General features: G+C 43.8%; 1 protein-coding gene across 1 annotated transcript in view; it reads left to right on the top strand.

Moving 5' to 3' along the window:
- LOC126183227 (ecdysone 20-monooxygenase) overlaps positions 1-18,079 on the top strand; it is a 175,783-nt gene that overhangs the window by 79,452 nt on the left and 78,252 nt on the right. The window contains exon 3 of the mRNA XM_049925012.1: positions 16,448-16,579. Within this exon, the coding sequence (XP_049780969.1) occupies positions 16,448-16,579 (132 nt within the window). The remainder of the gene's footprint in view (positions 1-16,447; positions 16,580-18,079) is intronic.

Below are 18,079 nucleotides of genomic sequence, written 5' to 3'. Positions count from 1 at the left end.
AAACGTCGCTCTTGCACAAGCCGGGAAGCGCCGCAGGGAGGAAACACCTACGTGTGTGGCACCGGAACCAGCGCAGACCTGCCACGCTGCGGTCTGGGGCTCTCCACAGTGCTTTCCATTAACGGCCGCCGGGAAGGCTTACGGCTGAAGAACCCGTCTAAGTCCCCGAAAGGAGATTGTGGTCAATAACAGATTAGAATGCGGGAGGGTAAAGGCCTGCGTATGATCTTCGCGTCTATCTGCGAATAAGAGAACAAAACAATTTTTTTTTCACCCTTTCGTCTCCCAGATTTCGTGGTACTGCATGTGGACGTAAGCTATCTGATGTGCAAATTTAGGATCTTTCCTGCATTGACCTAGATAGATGTGAAAACAGTCCAAGAGCAATAACTGTAATGTGGTACCAGAACGGCGCAATTTAAGTCCCGGCAACAGCCATTTCATTCGAGCAGGACAGAAACTCGTATTGTGAAAGGATGGAGAAGGAAATGTCTCCAGTTTCAATGTAGCCATCCGGCATTCACCTTGAATGACTTAGTGTAATTACGGAAAAAAACTTAGACTGGATGGCTGCCCGTGGGTTTGAATCTCGCTCCTCCCAAATGCTTTAACCTAGGTCAGTAACTTTGCTACATTTACAAATACATAGTTACTCTGCAATTCACACTTAAGTGCCTGGCAGAGGATTCCTCGAACCATTTTCATACTACTTCTCTACCATTCCACTCTCAAATGGCGCGTGGGAAAAAGGAACACCTAAATCTTTCCGTTAGAGCCCTGATTTCTCTTATTTTATTATGATGACCTTTCTCCCTACGTAGGTGGCTGTCAACAAAATATTTTCGCATTGGGAAGAGAAAGTTGGTGTTTGAAATTTCGTAAATAGATCTCGCCGCAAAGAAAACCGCCTTTGTGTCAGTGACTGCCACCCCAACTCGCGTATCATATCAGTGACACTCTCACCCCTATTGCGCGATAACACGAAATGAGCTGCCCTTCTTTGCACTTTTTCGATGTCCTTCGTCAATCCTATCGCGCAGCAATATTCCAGCAGAGAACGCACAAGTGTAATGTAGGTTGTCTCTTTAGTGGGTTTGTCGCGTCTTCTAAGTGTTCTGCCAACAAAGCGCAGTCTTTGTTTCGCCTTAAAAAAAAGTGGTTCAAATGGCTCTGAGCACTATGGGGCTTAAAATCTGAGGTCATCAGTCCCCTAGAACTTAGAACTACTAGAACCACACGGCCACCGCGGCCAGCGTTTCGCCTTCCCCACAATATTGTCTATGTGGTCTTTCCAATTTAAGCTGCTCGTAATTGTAGTTCCTAGGTATTTAGTCGGATTGACAGCCCTTAGATTTGTGCGATTTATCGTATACGGATTACTTTTAGTACCCATGTGGATGACCCCACACTTTTCTTTGTTTAGTGCCAATTGCTACTTTTCGCACCATACAGAAATTCTCTCTAGTCATTTTGTAATTGTAATTGATCGTCTGATGATTTTAGTAAACGGTAAATTACAGCGTCATCTGCAAACAATCTAAGGGGGCTGCTCAGATTATCACCTAGATCATTTTGTAAAACAGGAACAGCAGAGGGCCTATGACTCTACCTTGTGGAACGCCAGATATCACTTCTGTTCTATTCGATGATTTACCGTCTATCACTACGAACTGTGACCTCTCTGAGAGGAAATCACGAATCCAGTCCCAAAACTGAGACGATACTCCAAATGCACGCAATTTAATTAATAGTCGCTTGTGAGGAACGGTATCAAAAGCCTTCTGGAAATCTAGGAATGTGGAATCGATCTGAGATCCCTTGTCGACAGCACTCATTACTTTATGGGAATAAAGGGCTAGCTGTGTTGCACAAGAACGATATTTTCTGAATCCGTGTTGGTTATGTGTCAATAAGTCATTTTCTTCAAGGTGATTCGTAATGTTCGAGTACAGTATACGCTCAAAAATCCTATTCTTTCTTTACTATTGGTGTGACCTGTGCTACTTTCCAGTGTTTAGGAACACACCTTACGTCAAGTGAGCAGTTGTATATGATTGCTATGAAAGGCGCTATTGTGTCTGCATACTCTGAAAGGAACCTGATTGGTATACCATCTGGACCAGAAGACTTGCTTTTCTTAGGTGATTTGAGTTGTTCCGCAGCACCTAAGATATCTACTTTTATGTCACTCATGCTAACAGCTGTTCTGGTTTCGAATTATGGAATATTTACTTTGTCTTCTTTCATGAAGGAATTACGGAAAACAGTATTTAGTAACTCTGCTTTAGTGGCACCATCATTGGCAACATTTCCATCGCTATCGCGCAGTGACGGTATTGACTGTTTTTTGCCACTGGTGTACTTTACATAGGACCAGAATCTCTTTGGGTTTTGTACCATATTTTGAGACAATGTTTCATTTTGGGAACTATCAAAAGCATCTCGCATTGACGTCTGCGCTAAATTTCGAGCTCCCGTGAAACTTAGTCAGTCTTGGGGATTTGCGTTCTTCTGAATTTGGCATGCTTTTTCAATTGCTTCAGCAACATTGTTCTCGCGTGTTTTGTGTACCATGTTGGATCAGTCCCGTCGCTTGTTAACTTATGCGGTATCAATGTATCTATTGCTGTCGATACTGTATCTTTGAATTTGAGCCATATCTGGTCTACAGTTACATAATTAGCTTGAAAGGAATGGAGACTCTCTCTTAGGAAGGTGTCAAGCGAATTTTCATCTGCTGTTTTAAATAGATATATTTTGCGTTTATTTTTAGTGGTTTTGGTTGATAGAGGAATCATTACACCAAGAAATCCAGGTAGGCATATATCTATGGCGTCGCGTAATCACTGAAGCAGAGGACAATGGTAGGACGTCCGATACTCACCGAATCCGTACATTCCTTTAGCACGGAAAACCATCAACATTGACAGGTACTGCGAGACGCTCCGTATTCTACAAATATCCATCGAGAGCAAACGGCCTGGGCTGCTCAGAGAGAGCGATTCTGCTCCGAGATAAAGCTTTTTGAATAAAACAAACGCTACCATTATGCATCTTTCTTCTTCATGCCTACATATCTGAAGCCCCTTGAAGCTAGAGGGCTCCGAATTGTCGTGTGTAACGGGGCGGTATGTAACGAAACCACGTCGGAGCGTAAGAAGTAGCGTGCTGTAATCGAGTTTGGTATTCGAGTTGTTTGTCCATAGATGGAGCGCCGTCCCTTTCGGCATGACAATGCCAGACGGCACACGAGCGCTGCGACAATCCTAAGCCGTGTCATCGGTCATCCGACTTGGTCCCATCCGATTTTCACCTGTTTCCTAAACTTGCGTGGATCTGACTTCGATAGAGATGAAGCGACGAAAGCAGAGGTGATTTTGTATCTCTGTCAACAAAGTCAAACATTCTACAGTGACGGTATGAACAAACTGGTCTCTCCATGAGAGAAATGTGTTCGTCGCCAGAGCAACTATGATTAGAAATAAACTAGTAGATATGAAGAATAACGATGTAGAATGTTCACAATTTTTGCTTTATGTAAAAAGCTTCAAGAATTTTTCACATAAAAATTAGGAGGCATTACTTTTCAACACGCCCTCATAGGCGTAGACGCTCGGGAGACCACGTTCTTCATTTTCGGAAGAAAGTAGTGACGACCCATTTGTTATGATACTCTTCATTACTCTTTGCTTTAAAAATTACACAACGATGAATACTCAGAACTACTGATGTTAGCCAGATGAAATTCGTACAGACAACGGATGTATCGACCTACATTTGTTAAGAGAAATCAATTTTTAGTGTTTTACAATAGCGTTAAGCTTCATCACAGAACAACAGCGAAAAAACAAAACCTTTCTCTTCAACTTCGGTGGTACATACATGTAAGATCCCAGGTCGCCCACCTTACAGATAGTTTGGTAATAAAGCGCTCGGTAATGGAGCAGCCATTAAAAATTACTTTGAGAAGCTCCGACAACTTTTGTCACCGAAAATCAAGGCAACCAATATCACTACTTTAGCATTTTTTCCAAATAAGTGATCAGTGTCAATTGACTCATAAATAATCTTTCCGTCGAGCTGCTACTGCGTCAAATTTCATTCTAACATGACAAGGAAAGAGTGTAAATGGTAATGGGGGCACCACTGTCACATGTGCTTTAGTAGAAAGCTGTCGTTTTGATTGTCCTGTAACTCAAGTAGCGTAGTTTCATGGTGATGATGATGATGGTTTGGGGGGGGGGGGGTCGCTCAACATCGAGGTCCTCAGCGCCCGTGAAAGCTCCCAATCTTTCCACTTCCAAACTTGCCACTTCCCGAATGATGATGAGATGATGAGGACAACACAACACCCAGTCCCTGGGCGGAGAAAATCCCCTACCTGGCCAAGAATCGACCCCGGGACCCCGTTATCCAGAGGTGGCAACGCTAGACACTAGATCACGAGCTGCGAACTAGTTTCAATGTGATCTCATGTCCTTTCAACGAAAATCACGCTCTGCTACACCAGACTCTTCAAAGCCGATAGACAATCAGACACACACACACACACTCACACTCACACACACGCGCACACTGACACACCGACATTGGACTTAAACTATTTGGTTTATAGAACGTAAATGGTTGCCGTTGTTCAAAACCTACCTAATGAAAACTAAATTCCATGAGTCTAGAGATCAGCCCGCTATTCTTCCGAAAATGATGTCGCTGTTTCTCCTTAAACAGTTCCTCAGTTGCCCTCATGGGACTCAGGGGATTCCATTCCAGTTTTCACACGAGACATTATCTCTTGGTGATACTGGGAGTCTGAGCCGAGTATAGAATGTGGTAGTCAGATGTACTGGCCGCTCAGTCACTAATGCCTAGTCACTTAGAAAATATAATGTGGGCATGTATTTAGCAAAAAGACCTCCATTGGAATAAGTGGAGGACTCTATACAATGTGGCAGACGCTACAAAATTTGTGACAGAGTTTTAGGTTCGACTTATGAAATTCAGGTTTGCTTAGATTAACTGTTAAACTAGTTATTCCACCTGTAATGTTCTCACTGGTTACAGAACTTTTAATCATGTGTGTCATCTCCATCTACTTATAAATGATAATTTTTACTGTGGAGAATTCAGTTCATTTACCGGAGGAGTAGGAGGAGATTAGTGTTAAACTTCCCCTCGACAACGATGTCATTAGAGATGGAGAACAAGCTCGCATTCGGGAAGGACGAGGAAAGAAATCGGCTGTCCTTTCTCAAAGGAACCGTCCCGTCATTTGCCTGTAGCGATTTAGGAAAATCACTGAAAACCTAAATCAGGATGGCTCGACGCGCTTTTGAACCGTCGTCCTCCCGAATGCGAGTTCATTTACCAAGCCGGAACGTCTGAGATTCAGCTACATGGTAAGAAAACGCCGCTGTTGCTTGGATCCGAATTCAGGGCAAAAGCATCTGTCACGTGGTATCCAAAGGGTGTCGCTCAACAATGATCGTCTAGTTCATCTCCGAAGAAAAAACTAAACATCATAAAAGGTAAGTAACCCAACGTCAGTTTCGATACAGCACACATTGTAAAACATGAATTTTCCACGTTTCCGAAAAGTCAACGTACTGTCTCTTTGTTTCCACTGAACATTCACGTCATTTGGAGACGCAGTAACCTCGGAGCACTAAAGATCAGCTGCGACATCATATGCTTGCATAATACCATTACCAACAAGTATTAAAAGTATTCAGGGTTGTTAGTTCCTTTAGTCAGATTCTTCCGGTCTGCTTACAATGAACCAATGTGTTACGTAAAGCAAGCGCTGTATACAGTCTTTGTGACCTTTTTTTTTTTTTAGCATTTTGGTGCCAATTAGAAAGACCTAACTGTCAGAGAGGGATATAAGTGGAACCCTTTGTAAGGCGATGTTAGGCTGATAACGCAAGTAAGTTGTAGAAGAACATTTGCAGTTTCTCATTTTCATCCGTAAAACATCAAACTGCCTTCCGTAAGATGAAAATTATCCGAAGTGATTATGTTTTAAAGTGTTCCCGTGGATGTCAGCTGAAGGGCTTAAACCCCAGTTTCTCATAAGAATTTTTCTACGAAACTGATGCCGAATTAAGTGGCACACTGGTTCATGCACTCATCTCGCAATTGGAGCAAGCGAGATTTCAACCCCTGTCCAGCCACTTCCATTCTGGTGGTCCGATGTTTCAAGAATAACTCAGAGCTGATTTTATAAAACTGCACTGTAGCCATCCTTCATTCTTTGGACCTAAAATTTCCTCAGACACTCGCACATTCCCGAAGAGAGACTGTTATAGTCGCAGAAAAATGTTGGGAGGATAACCAAATAATCTGCACAGTTTCCAGATATCTTCTCTGGTGGGGGAAATACGATTCACGAGAAGACCGGTATCAGTAAGCGATAGCTCAGAATGAAACCAAGTGCAAAATATCTTAAAAATAACGTCAAAAATTCAGTTGTGAGTACGAGGCGAGCTTCAGCACTATACAGACATACTACTGGCCTCTAAAAATATAGCTGTGTGAGGTGGGCGGACGTGTTTGTGAATGCTTTTCGCTTACTTGACTATTGGCAATGTTTACGCGCAGGAGCAGTCTTCCACTTGGCTACTGTTTGTGTATCAAGAAGGAAGCGCCGTGCTGACGAATGGAGCCCGTGGAGTCTAAAAACTGGCCTCAAGGTTGCCTGAGACAGCGTTTCACGGTTCCTGGATTATCGGGTTAGTGCTGTTCTCTGTCCAGGTAGCGGGCACGAATTCTTGCAGCCTTTCTTTCCCACCGTCGCGGACACACTTCCTGGGTCGGCTACCTGCTATAGAAAGCCGATTGGCTATCGCCGCACATGACAATACACATTCAGCCTTACAGTACTTTGCTGCTAGACCAGCCACACAAGACTTTCGTTTAGGTGTAACCTACACGCTTTTGTTAGCCCAAGAGATACTGCGATTACATCGGCAAGAATGGTAGAATGGGTAACGCAACACGAGATAATGTGCCGGTCCTTTAAGTTATACCATAGTTGCTTCTTGTTTGTTTTCGTTTGACCTGGCCGATGCGCCGCATAGCTCAAGCTAAACCTTGCCCTTTCGAGGGACACCTTTGACCTCGAACGCTCGTAACGGCACGAAGCCATGCTTGGACTAATACTCGATCATATAAACAATAGTGATCTGTATTATTTCCGTACAATACTCCGCACTCGAGTTGCGTGAGTGGTGCAGGTGCTGAACGAATGTCTCTCTTGTAGTGTTCGCATGCGGGTTACTGTGTAAAGTGACATCATGGAGAAAGTTAATCCTACGAATCTGGTCCAAATATTAGGGACAAAGCTGCGACCTGCTGAATATGGAAATGAAATTGGGGTAGAAGATAGGGGGCTCGCGGATATATTATAGAACATAATAATTCACAAATATAATGGTGATGACACAGAAATATCCGAAGTTACGCTGGATAGATTACTGATTTTGAAGGACAGGAAGAACCTGAACCTGACGGTGGCTGTTCTAGCAGTTCACGACGTTCACCTCCAGACCAACAGGAACAGTTCAGTCACAGTGGGTACGCACTATCTCCACCCAAACAGTCGAAGCCCTGTGTATTAGATTATACTAATGGCAGCATACTAGAGAAACTATTACAATAGTGGCTTCAATTCCAATAGCAAACTAATGAGGTGCTATAAGTGCATTAAAAGTAAATGAAATTGCAGATTAATTCTAAATTATATGTCTAACGAAAGGCCAACACGAACTATTTTCAAAGCAAACAGACTGTCGTAATTAGAAACAAGAGCATATAGTATCGCAATCTGATGGAACGTGGTCATATGGATCAACAGTTCACTATTGGCATCTGCAAATCTGGCCACTAGAAGCGTCTAAAATGGTTGGCTTGAAAAATCTGAAAGCGTCGATTTCTTTTATCGACACTCTTAAGGTTGAAATGGCATTTCATCATGGCATACTACTGCATTTATCACACGCAAGGATATAGAAGACGATAATAGTGTACGACGGAAGGGACAAAACTTTGTGGAAGAAGTGAACATATTTCTGACAGAGAAAGGAAATGTTTGGAACAGTGACCAGAGTCAATTCCAGTATGAAATGTCTTCATAATGAACACTGTCTCACAGAACAGAGGAAACTACAGCTGGTGTGTTGCAGTCTGTAAATAACTCTACCCATAACAACACAACTGCCGTGGCTTTATGTGTGGCAGACATATTACCAAACAAGCTGTACATCTGATTTCAAGAGGCACGAGGCACTTCCGGTCCAGATTAAAGAAAACTTGAAACAACGTGCCCACGAAATATTCATGTGGAGGCGAACAAACAGCTAAAAAACGCATAATTAAAGAACACATGAAACGTTTTCTCTTTTCAGTCCTTGGCGAATACTCAACAAGTGTGATTCTAGATGCAAGTTTTCCAAACAAACATGTTATGCTGAAGATATTGCCACCGAAATCAAAAAATATTGCCAACCCCTTGATGCTTACACCTTTTGGCAATATAAGCTCTATAACAGAAGGACTGCTAATTTTGTAAGACCACAATGTGCCATCCACAGATGAAGATACATGCCGCTGTTTCATCGTCAAACTTCATTCTGTTATTTACAATCAATTTTCTGCACCAAAGTATACGTCTGTATTGCAGCATGCTTGACGAGAGGCAGGTTATGACCTTGCCATACCCATATCATCATTTCGAAATGTAATTAGCGTGGGCTTTGCTACTGGACTGCTTTAGTGAGGTGTCCACATTGTTCTATTCCATTATTTCTTTTTTTTTTTTTTTACCACTTCATCGAAATCCCGCATCTGCGCTATGGCGACTAATATAAGGATACGTGTGTTTTCCGCTATTATAATTACTTTAAGCAGTGTGTAACAGTATTTACGCAAGTTACGTATTAACGTAATTGCAGTTCCCACAGTAGAACAATAAAAAGAGATCGATGAGGAAACATAAGTTCTTAATGTAGAGTAAAAACAGTAAATGACGAACGCCATACGACCAGCAGTAATTACAACACTTCCAAATTAACATCAATGCAACTATCACAATAGAACAATTATAAGAGAGAGAAGTGCAAAGTTAAGGTCGTTATGTAAATTAAAAAACAAAAAATAACAAGGAAAAACAATATTACCCAGGTCTCAAACCGGGCCGGTTCCAGAGGGGAATGACATCCACAGCAACTTATAATTCAAAGCTGGACATTGCCGTCATTTACAAAGGTAAGTTCTTAATGCAAAGGAAAAAACACATACAGACGTCCCAGTTTTCGAACCGGGATGGTACCATGGGAGGACAAGATTCACACAACTTGTAGGTAAAACTCTATACGGGAGTCTTTTAAAAAGTTCGCGAGCAAATAATACCTATACAGGGTGCAGCGAAATTCGCGCACTCGGCCTCCGCAACGAGACTCCTCACATGCCAGCGATAAAAAAAATGTCTGTCACAAAATTTCGTCCGGCGAGTACATCCAGCAGAAAAAGGATGTTTAAGAGTGGCAATCTGGCAACACTGTAACCACATGTAACCACATGTATGGTAAGCACCTCTGTCAGCACATTATTCGAGCTGTACAGTTCGCTCAGTGGATAGAGTTTTTGGTTAGCATGCAGGAGGTCGATGGTTTTATCCTGACTTGAGGCATACGTTTTTTTATATGCTAAATGTATTCCAGGTGGTACGGTATCTGGCATCTTAATCGTCAGCAGCGATTGCAGCGTGTCCTCTAGAAAACATTCCCACTTACGTATTGCTATCGTAGAAATGGAAGGTCTGTCAGCTTTGAAAGGAGCCCTTTCCACGTCGTGGGCGTGAATTTTTTCACACCGCTTCATCTACTAGATGCGAACTTGTTTTCCTTGTACCCTCCTCCAAAGGTCCTAATAGAATAGTACCTACTATTATTCTTGCCTCGTTCAGGTCCATTACATTTCGTTAGGGCCTTACGTTACCAGTAGGACTAGCAATGTGCTTTGCTAATAATGTCCAAACTCGGTTACTATTTGTATGTGTTATCACCATGGTCCCAAAAATTATGCCTTTCAACATTGAGTCTCGTAACCGCATGCTGTTTAGTACGTATCTCAATGCATTATTATTATTATTGTTATTATCCTGTCGATGGTATTGTGCAAACATCACGTCTGTTACCGTTAGGAAAACGGTGTAATTCGAAACCGAACATTTCACAATTAGTGTTGTTGGGATGAATCAGGCAGAAGAATATCTGTCAGAGGGGTAATGCGCGTTACGTGGAACAGCACGCAGGACCGACGGGGTGTTTATACTGTACGCACTGCCACCAGACAGGGACTTGTTGCGGGTGGAACAACGCGCCCATGACAGACTCCAATGTACATGCGTACATATATCGAATTTTCTCATTTTGTAAACCTCTAAACCAGTGTGGCAGACGTATGGCATACACAAACGATGAATATCTGGATATGCTTCTGGTCGTTGGTGCACCTGATAACCGAGCTGGTGTTGCCACTCGTGAATATGCTGCTAGATATCCTCGTCGACGCCATCCAGATAAAAATGTGTTTCGTCATCTGGAGCTGCCTCTTCGGAAGTCCTCTCCTTCCACCATCGCGTGACAGAAGTCATCCACGGACTCGACGTACTCCAGCTACTGAGGAAGCTATTCTGGAAGTCATACATCGAGAACCTCAGCGAAGTACACGTAGCATAGCAAGGCAGCTGCGTGTCTCACAACACTCGGTCATTAATGTGCTGCACGAACATGGGCTGCACCCCTGTCATTATCCTTTCACGCAACACCTGCATCCTGCAGATTACCATCAGCGAATGCAGCTCTGTGAATGGTTCCAACAACAACAGGAAGCAAACGATGACTTCACTGATGGTGTCTTCAATATGCACAATGCCCACCATTGGCGTGAGGTTAACCCGCACGTCACCCACAACCGTGGATATCAAGTTAGCTTTGATATTAACGTCTGGGCTAAAATATTGGGTGACGGGTGTTTGGGCTTCTACATGTTGCCTGACCGGTTGACTGCTCGAAGGTATCATGCATTCCTCTCAAACTATCTGCCTGATGCGCTGAAATATGTTCCACTACATGTTCGGCAGAGGATATGGTTCAAACATGATGGTGCACCTCCACACTCTGGACACTATTTGGACAGAAAATTTCCAGGGAAATGGCTCGGACGTGGAGGTCCAGTCGTATGGCCACCACGTTCACCTGACCTAAATCTCCCGATTTCTTCCTGTGGGGACACCTGAAGGAGCACGTGTACTCTACTCTGCCGACGAATGTGGAAGAACTGGTAACGCTTGTTCGTGCTGCTCTTGTTACTGTGGACGCAGCTTTACTGCGAAGGGTCCAGAGCTGTACGATTCGGCGGATTGCGCAATGTTTGGATGGGCAGGGAGGTCGCTTCGAGAATCTGTTGTTCCGAGAACAACGTATTCTGATGTGAAGGTCATGCACTCATTAATATGGACATTATTATTGTCATTGGTTGCTAATGTGCGACATCTGAGCGCTCATATTACGTGTAGTATAAATGACAAGTAGATATTGTGTTGTTGTACTGTGCTATCATCTTTAGCATCTCCAAACTGATGTTGTTTTTGTAGTTATTCTGTCCTATGACAGGTCATTTGTTTCAACTGTCTATTTCTTATTTGTCTAACCACGTATTTGCTATGTTCAGCGTTACAACATGTTGTAAATTTAGGATACATGTGGTCTCAGAAACGGTATACATTATTACAGATTCAAATGTCAGAATGAAATTAGCAAATAAAAAAATACACCCCGACCCAGGCTCGAATCCTCGACATCCTGCATGCTAACCCAAAACGCTATCCGTTGCACCAACTATATAGCGCAACTAGTATGTGCTGACAGAGGCAGTTACCATTACATGTGGTTACAGGGTAGCCCGATTGCCACTCTTAACGTCCTTTTTCTGCCGGATGTATCCGCCGGACGAAATTTTGTAAGAGACATTTTTTATCGCTGGCAAGTGAGGCGTCGCACTGCGAAGCCCGAGTGCGCGAATTTCGCTTCATCCTGTATATACAGGGTGACGTTTTCCATCGCGTACAAACTCTAGGGGTTGATCGATGAAAGGATACGGAAAAAAAGAAGGCCAAATGAACTTATGTCCGGAATTGCATGGTTTCCGTGCTAAGAGACCATTTATTCAATACATTGTTACAGAGACAAAACGAAAATTTCTGTTCCGACACTGACAATGTTGAGTGTTTATGGAAAAAGTTCAAGGCAATCGTAAAATGCGTTTTAGACAGGTACGTGCCGAGCAAAACTGTGAGGGACGGGAAAAACCCACCGTGGTACAACAACAAAGTTAGGAAACTACTGCGAAAGCAAAGAGAGCTTCACTGCAAGTTTAAACGCAGCCAAAACCTCTCAGACAAACAGAAGCTAAACGATGTCAAAGTTAGCGTAAGGAGGGCTATGCGTGAAGCGTTCAGTGAATTCGAAAGTAAAATACTAGGTACCGACTTGACAGAAAATCCTAGGAAGTTCTGGTCTTACGTTAAATCAGTAAGTGGCTCGAAACATCATGTCCAGACACTCCGGGATGATGATGGCATTGAAACAGAGGATGACAAGCGTAAAGCTGAAATACTAAACACCTTTTTCCAAAGCTGTTTCACAGAGGAAGACCGCACTGCAGTTCCTTCTCTAAATCCTCGCACCAACGAAAAAATGGCTGACATTGAAATAAGTGTCCAAGGAATAGAAAAGCAACTGGAATCACTCAACAGAGGAAAGTCCACTGGACCTGACGGGATACCAATTCGATTCTACACAGAGTACGCGAAAGAACTTGCCCCCCTTCTAACAGCCGTGTACCGCAAGTCTCTAGAGGAACAGAAGGTTCCAAATGATTGGAAAAGAGCACAGGTAGTCCCAGTCTTCAAGAAGGGTCGTCGAGCAGATGCGCAAAACTATAGACCTATCTCTCTGACGTCGATCTGTTGTAGAATTTTAGAACATGTCTTTTGCTCGAGTATCATGTCGTTTTTGGAAACTCAGAATCTACTATGTAGGAATCAACATGGATTCCGGAAACAGCGATCGTGTGAAACCCAACTCGCTTTATTTGTTCATGAGACCCAGAAAATATTAGATACAGGCTCCCAGGTAGATGCCATTTTCCTTGACTTCCGGAAGGCGTTCGATACAGTTCCGCACTGTCGCCTGATAAACAAAGTAAGAGCCTACGGAATATCAGACCAGCTGTGTGGCTGGATTGAAGAGTTTTTAGCAAACAGAACACAGCATGTTGTTCTCAATGGAGAGACATCTACAGACGTTAAAGTAACCTCTGGCGTGCCACAGGGGAGTGTTATGGGACCATTGCTTTTCACAATATATATAAATGACCTAGTAGATAGTGTCGGAAGTTCCATGCGGCTTTTCGCGGATGATGCTGTAGTATACAGAGAAGTTGCAGCATTAGAAAATTGTAGCGAAATGCAGGAAGATCTGCAGCGGATAGGCACTTGGTGCAGGGAGTGGCAACTGACCCTTAACATAGACAAATGTAATGTATTGCGAATACATAGAAAAAAGGATCCCTTATTGTATGATTATATGATAGCGGAACAAACACTGGTAGCAGTTACTTCTGTAAAATATCTGGGAGTATGCGTGCGGAACGATTTGAAGTGGAATGATCATATAAAATTAATTGTTGGTAAGGCGGGTACCAGGTTGAGATTCATTGGGAGAGTCCTTAGAAAATGTAGTCCATCAACAAAGGAGGTGGCTTACAAAACACTCGTTCGACCTATACTTGAGTATTGCTCATCAGTGTGGGATCCGTACCAGATCGGGTTGACGGAGGAGATAGAGAAGATTCAAAGAAGAGCGGCGCGTTTCGTCACAGGGTTATTTGGTAACCGTGATAGCGTTACGGAGATGTTTAACAAACTCAAGTGGCAGACTCTGCAAGAGAGGCGCTCTGCATCGCGGTGTAGCTTGCTCGCCAGGTTTCGAGAGGGTGCGTTTCTGGATGAGGTATCGAATATATTGCTTCCCCCTACTTATACCTCCCGAGGAGATCACGAATGTAAAATTAGAGAGATTAGAGCGCGCACAGAGGCTTTCAGACAGTCGTTCTTCCCGCGAACCATACGCGACTGGAACAGGAAAGGGAGATAATGACAGTGGCACGTAAAGTGCCCTCCGCCACACACCGTTGGGTGACTTGCGGAGTATAAATGTAGATGTAGATGTAGATGTAGACTGCGGTCTAATACACGCTGTACCATGCGGCAATAGTTACAGTATGCATGGTTTCCTCCTAGAGGGTGGTACTGATCCTCTTATGTCATATCCTAGCGCCCTCTCCTACCGTACTCACTGGTAATATTGCGTCCCATTCACTTCTCTCGTAGACTCTCTTTGTAGTGGATGTGATACAGCGTTGAACACAATGGTTCCGTATTCGAATCGAGAGCTTGCCGATATGTTGTTATTTACCGAAAGGCAGATGGCAAAGGGCGGCGGGCAGCAAGGTTGTCTGAGACGGAGTCGTTTCAGGAAGCGTGAGATCATGAAGGACGTAAGCGAAATGTTCGGACACCACACTTGGAGGAAAATGTGATTAACACTGTGGAAGGCGGCCGTTGTATCAGTACCAGGCAGCTGGCCCACCAGTACAGGGAAAGCCAGACGACAGTGTGGAACATTCTCCATGACAGTTGTTACTATCCTTATCACTGACAGCGCGTGCAGGGCTCACTATCGACCGACTTTCCACATCGGGAGCAGTTCTCTCACTGGTTTCATCACCAGGCAGCCACGATTCCGGGATATGTGTCATCCATCCTATTCACAGATGAGGCCAACTTTCAAAACAGTCATCTGTGGGATAGTATGAAGAACCCCAACGGTGTGGTGACAGCGAATCATCAGCATCGCTGCAGCCGGAATGTGTGGGCCGGGATAATTGGCGACCGTAGTTTGGGACCAGTCTTCCTTCCACGTCACCTAACAGGCCGGAGCTATCGGCGTTTTTTGCCGGTGACTTTGCCTCCCCTGAGGGAAGAAGTGTCATTGATGATTCGAAGGATTATGTGGCTGCTACATGATGGTACTCCAGCCCACTTCGTCGTTAACTTCCGGAAACATGTCATCCGTGGTCGATGGATCGGACGATGGGGTCCAGTTGCATGGCCTGCTCGTTCACTGGATCTAAACCCGTGCGATTTCTGGTTATGGGGCCATCTCAAAAGTATCGTGTATGCAGAGCCCACTGTAGATGTGGAGATAGTGGAACAGCGTATTCATGCTGCATTTCACACTGCTCGGATGCAACCTGGCCTATGTGAACGTGTGAGACAGAACATGCAACGGTGCGTACACGAATGCGTTGAGGCACATGGAAACCATTTTGAACACATACTGTAACTGTGGCTGCATGGTACAGTCCGTATTATACCGCGTCGGAGGTTCGAGTCCTCCCTCGGGCATGGGTGTGTGTGTGTGTGAGTGTGTTTGTGTGTGTGTTGTCCTTAACGTAAGTTAGTTTAAGTTAGATTAAGTAGTGTGTAACCCTAGGGACGGATGATCGCAGCAGTGTGATCCCGTAGGAACCAAAATAAAAAAAAAAAAAAGACTGCGGTCTCTGTAACGATGTCTGATTGAACAAATGGCCTGTAGCATTTCCGGACATAAGTTCGTTAGACCTTTTTTGTTCCACACCCTCTCACTGATCAATCCCTAGAGTTCGTACACGGTGGAAAAAATCACCCTGTATAGAACCGATGAAATAAAGCAGTTACACTTGTAGGGAGAGGTTAGCCCCTCGCAACCAATTTTTTGTACAAGACCGCCTGTGCGGCCGAGTACTTGGTACACGCTAATATGACGTGGTTCAGATACGTCACCGCCGTTGTATCACTAAAATATTTGTATAACGTAACTGTTCTTCTCTTGCTCAGAGGCCATTCCAGCTTATTGAACGCTGCTGAGAAAGTAGTTAACACTTCCATCTACTGAAAAAATTGCAGAAACCGCTGATCAGTAAGGACACTTTATGATGGCACTACTATAAACTACTCGTCTTCTGGAAGTCGGGTGCGGCGAAACTAAGGGAAAGCGTGAAACATAGTTCCAAACAATTTATCTAGGAAGAGCTTCTTTGTTTTTACTTTCTTTCCTTCCGAAATGTGAGTCTTCACTCTGGGTGGTAACTTTATCTTTACTTTGAAGCGCGTACATCAGACTTTTATGTTCTCCAGTTTCTAATTTAAAAAATAATATTACACATGAATTAGTGATATATATGAACTAAATCAAAAGCATTTGTAATCACTTAACCCAAATTAAAGGCTCCCGCCTTCCCCTCCCTCGATCCCGAGTCTTTTACACAACATTCTTTTTTCTAGAAGAAGTTCCACGACGCCGCACAGTGAAAGATATTCCTGGACCGTGGCCGTCGTTGCCAGTACTGGGCACAAGCTGGATCACCACAAAATTTGGGCCTTATTCCATGTCGCAGCTGCATAGAGCCTACCAAGGTTAGTACAGTTCATCCTTTCCTAATTTTGAGATTAAGTTTAGAGAACTGTTCCCTGAACCCTATGATACTGCGACGTAGTATTTGGAAAGTTTTCAATAAAATTTACTAGTTAATGACCTCATTTGATTGCTGCTATTAATGGTAATGAATTTCAGAGTCGGGAATGTCCTGAAAAAATCAACCATCACAGTAGATTTTACATGGATAATTAGCTTCGGAAAGGCTTTCTGCAAGATGGGGGTCACGTTTGTTGAATGCTGACGGAAAGGAATTACGAAAAAAATTCCTCATCAGACTCTGGACTTCTCTCACTTCTTAAGATAACTGCGTCAGGAATGTGTCCTCACACAGGAATGAAACACCTGTCAAAGCACAGGGCGAAATGCATTCCTCCTGTACCAAAAACACCGATGTCGATTTAATCTGCCGGAAGGGTTAGGGCTTGGGTTTTCTGGGGTGAAAATGATATTCTTCTTATTCATTACTTTGCAGAACATAAAGGAAAAATTGAGGAATACTTCGTATTTCAAAAGCGCTCGATGAGGCAAATGGGCAGGCCTGTCCATTCGTGAACTATCCTCCCGTTCCACGAGCTGCTCCACCTGCGCTGTTCGATTCGGTCGCGCGTTGTCATCCACAAAAATGAAGTCAGCGCCGAATGCACCCTCGAAAAGACGCATATGGGGAAGGAGCAAAGTGTCATAACGTTGACCGGTGAATCTACCGTGTTCAAAGACTTGTAAGTCAGTACGACGATGCAACATTATACCTCCCCACACCATAACACCTGAACCACCAGAACGATTTGTTCGACAGTGTTCCTGTGCGTATTACGTTCTCTCATACGACTAGAGGTGGGAACACGTAATGCACTCACGAATATTGCCGAATATGAGCGTTTCGGTGGTCCGAGTGTTATACTGTGCACAGGGTGCATTCGGCTCTGACTTCGTTTTTACCGCATACAGCTACACAGATGGAGGAGCTCTTGGAACGAGAGAATATTCGACGATTGGACCGGTCCGTCCTTCCCCAACTTAAATCCCAGGTGTGGCAGCACGTGCACATGCACCAGCGACCCTCCAGTAGTTGTCAACCGCGCTGCTGGAGAAGAGGACTGCCCTACCACAAAAACTATCCTTGTGGCCAGCCTGTTGCATTACAGCCCGTGGTGATCACACACCCTATTAAGAACCACCTCCCACCTTTTGTAATGCTAAGTAAAAAGTCATAAATCGCGGGACCTTCAGTGTAATAAGTGTCTTTGAATAAAAAATGTCATTCGGTTCGCCTCACTTTGTATTTCCTTCAGTTAACTTTTGTACTGTACTATACTGCAGCAATTCTTTCTATGTATCGTCCAAGTTTCATCGGGCAATGTTACTTCGCAGTGACACATCATCCTAAAGTTCCTTTCGTCCTTAAGTTTTGCACACCAGTTTGCGAGTGTCATATACTGACACAGTGTTGGAAGTACGTTCAGTGGTGTATGTGGATA

Source organism: Schistocerca cancellata, chromosome 4 (genome assembly GCF_023864275.1).
Source record: "Schistocerca cancellata isolate TAMUIC-IGC-003103 chromosome 4, iqSchCanc2.1, whole genome shotgun sequence".
Lineage (NCBI taxonomy): Eukaryota > Metazoa > Arthropoda > Insecta > Orthoptera > Acrididae > Schistocerca > Schistocerca cancellata.
Note: the sequence above shows the minus strand (reverse complement) of the source record. Positions and strands in the feature narration are given on the sequence as shown.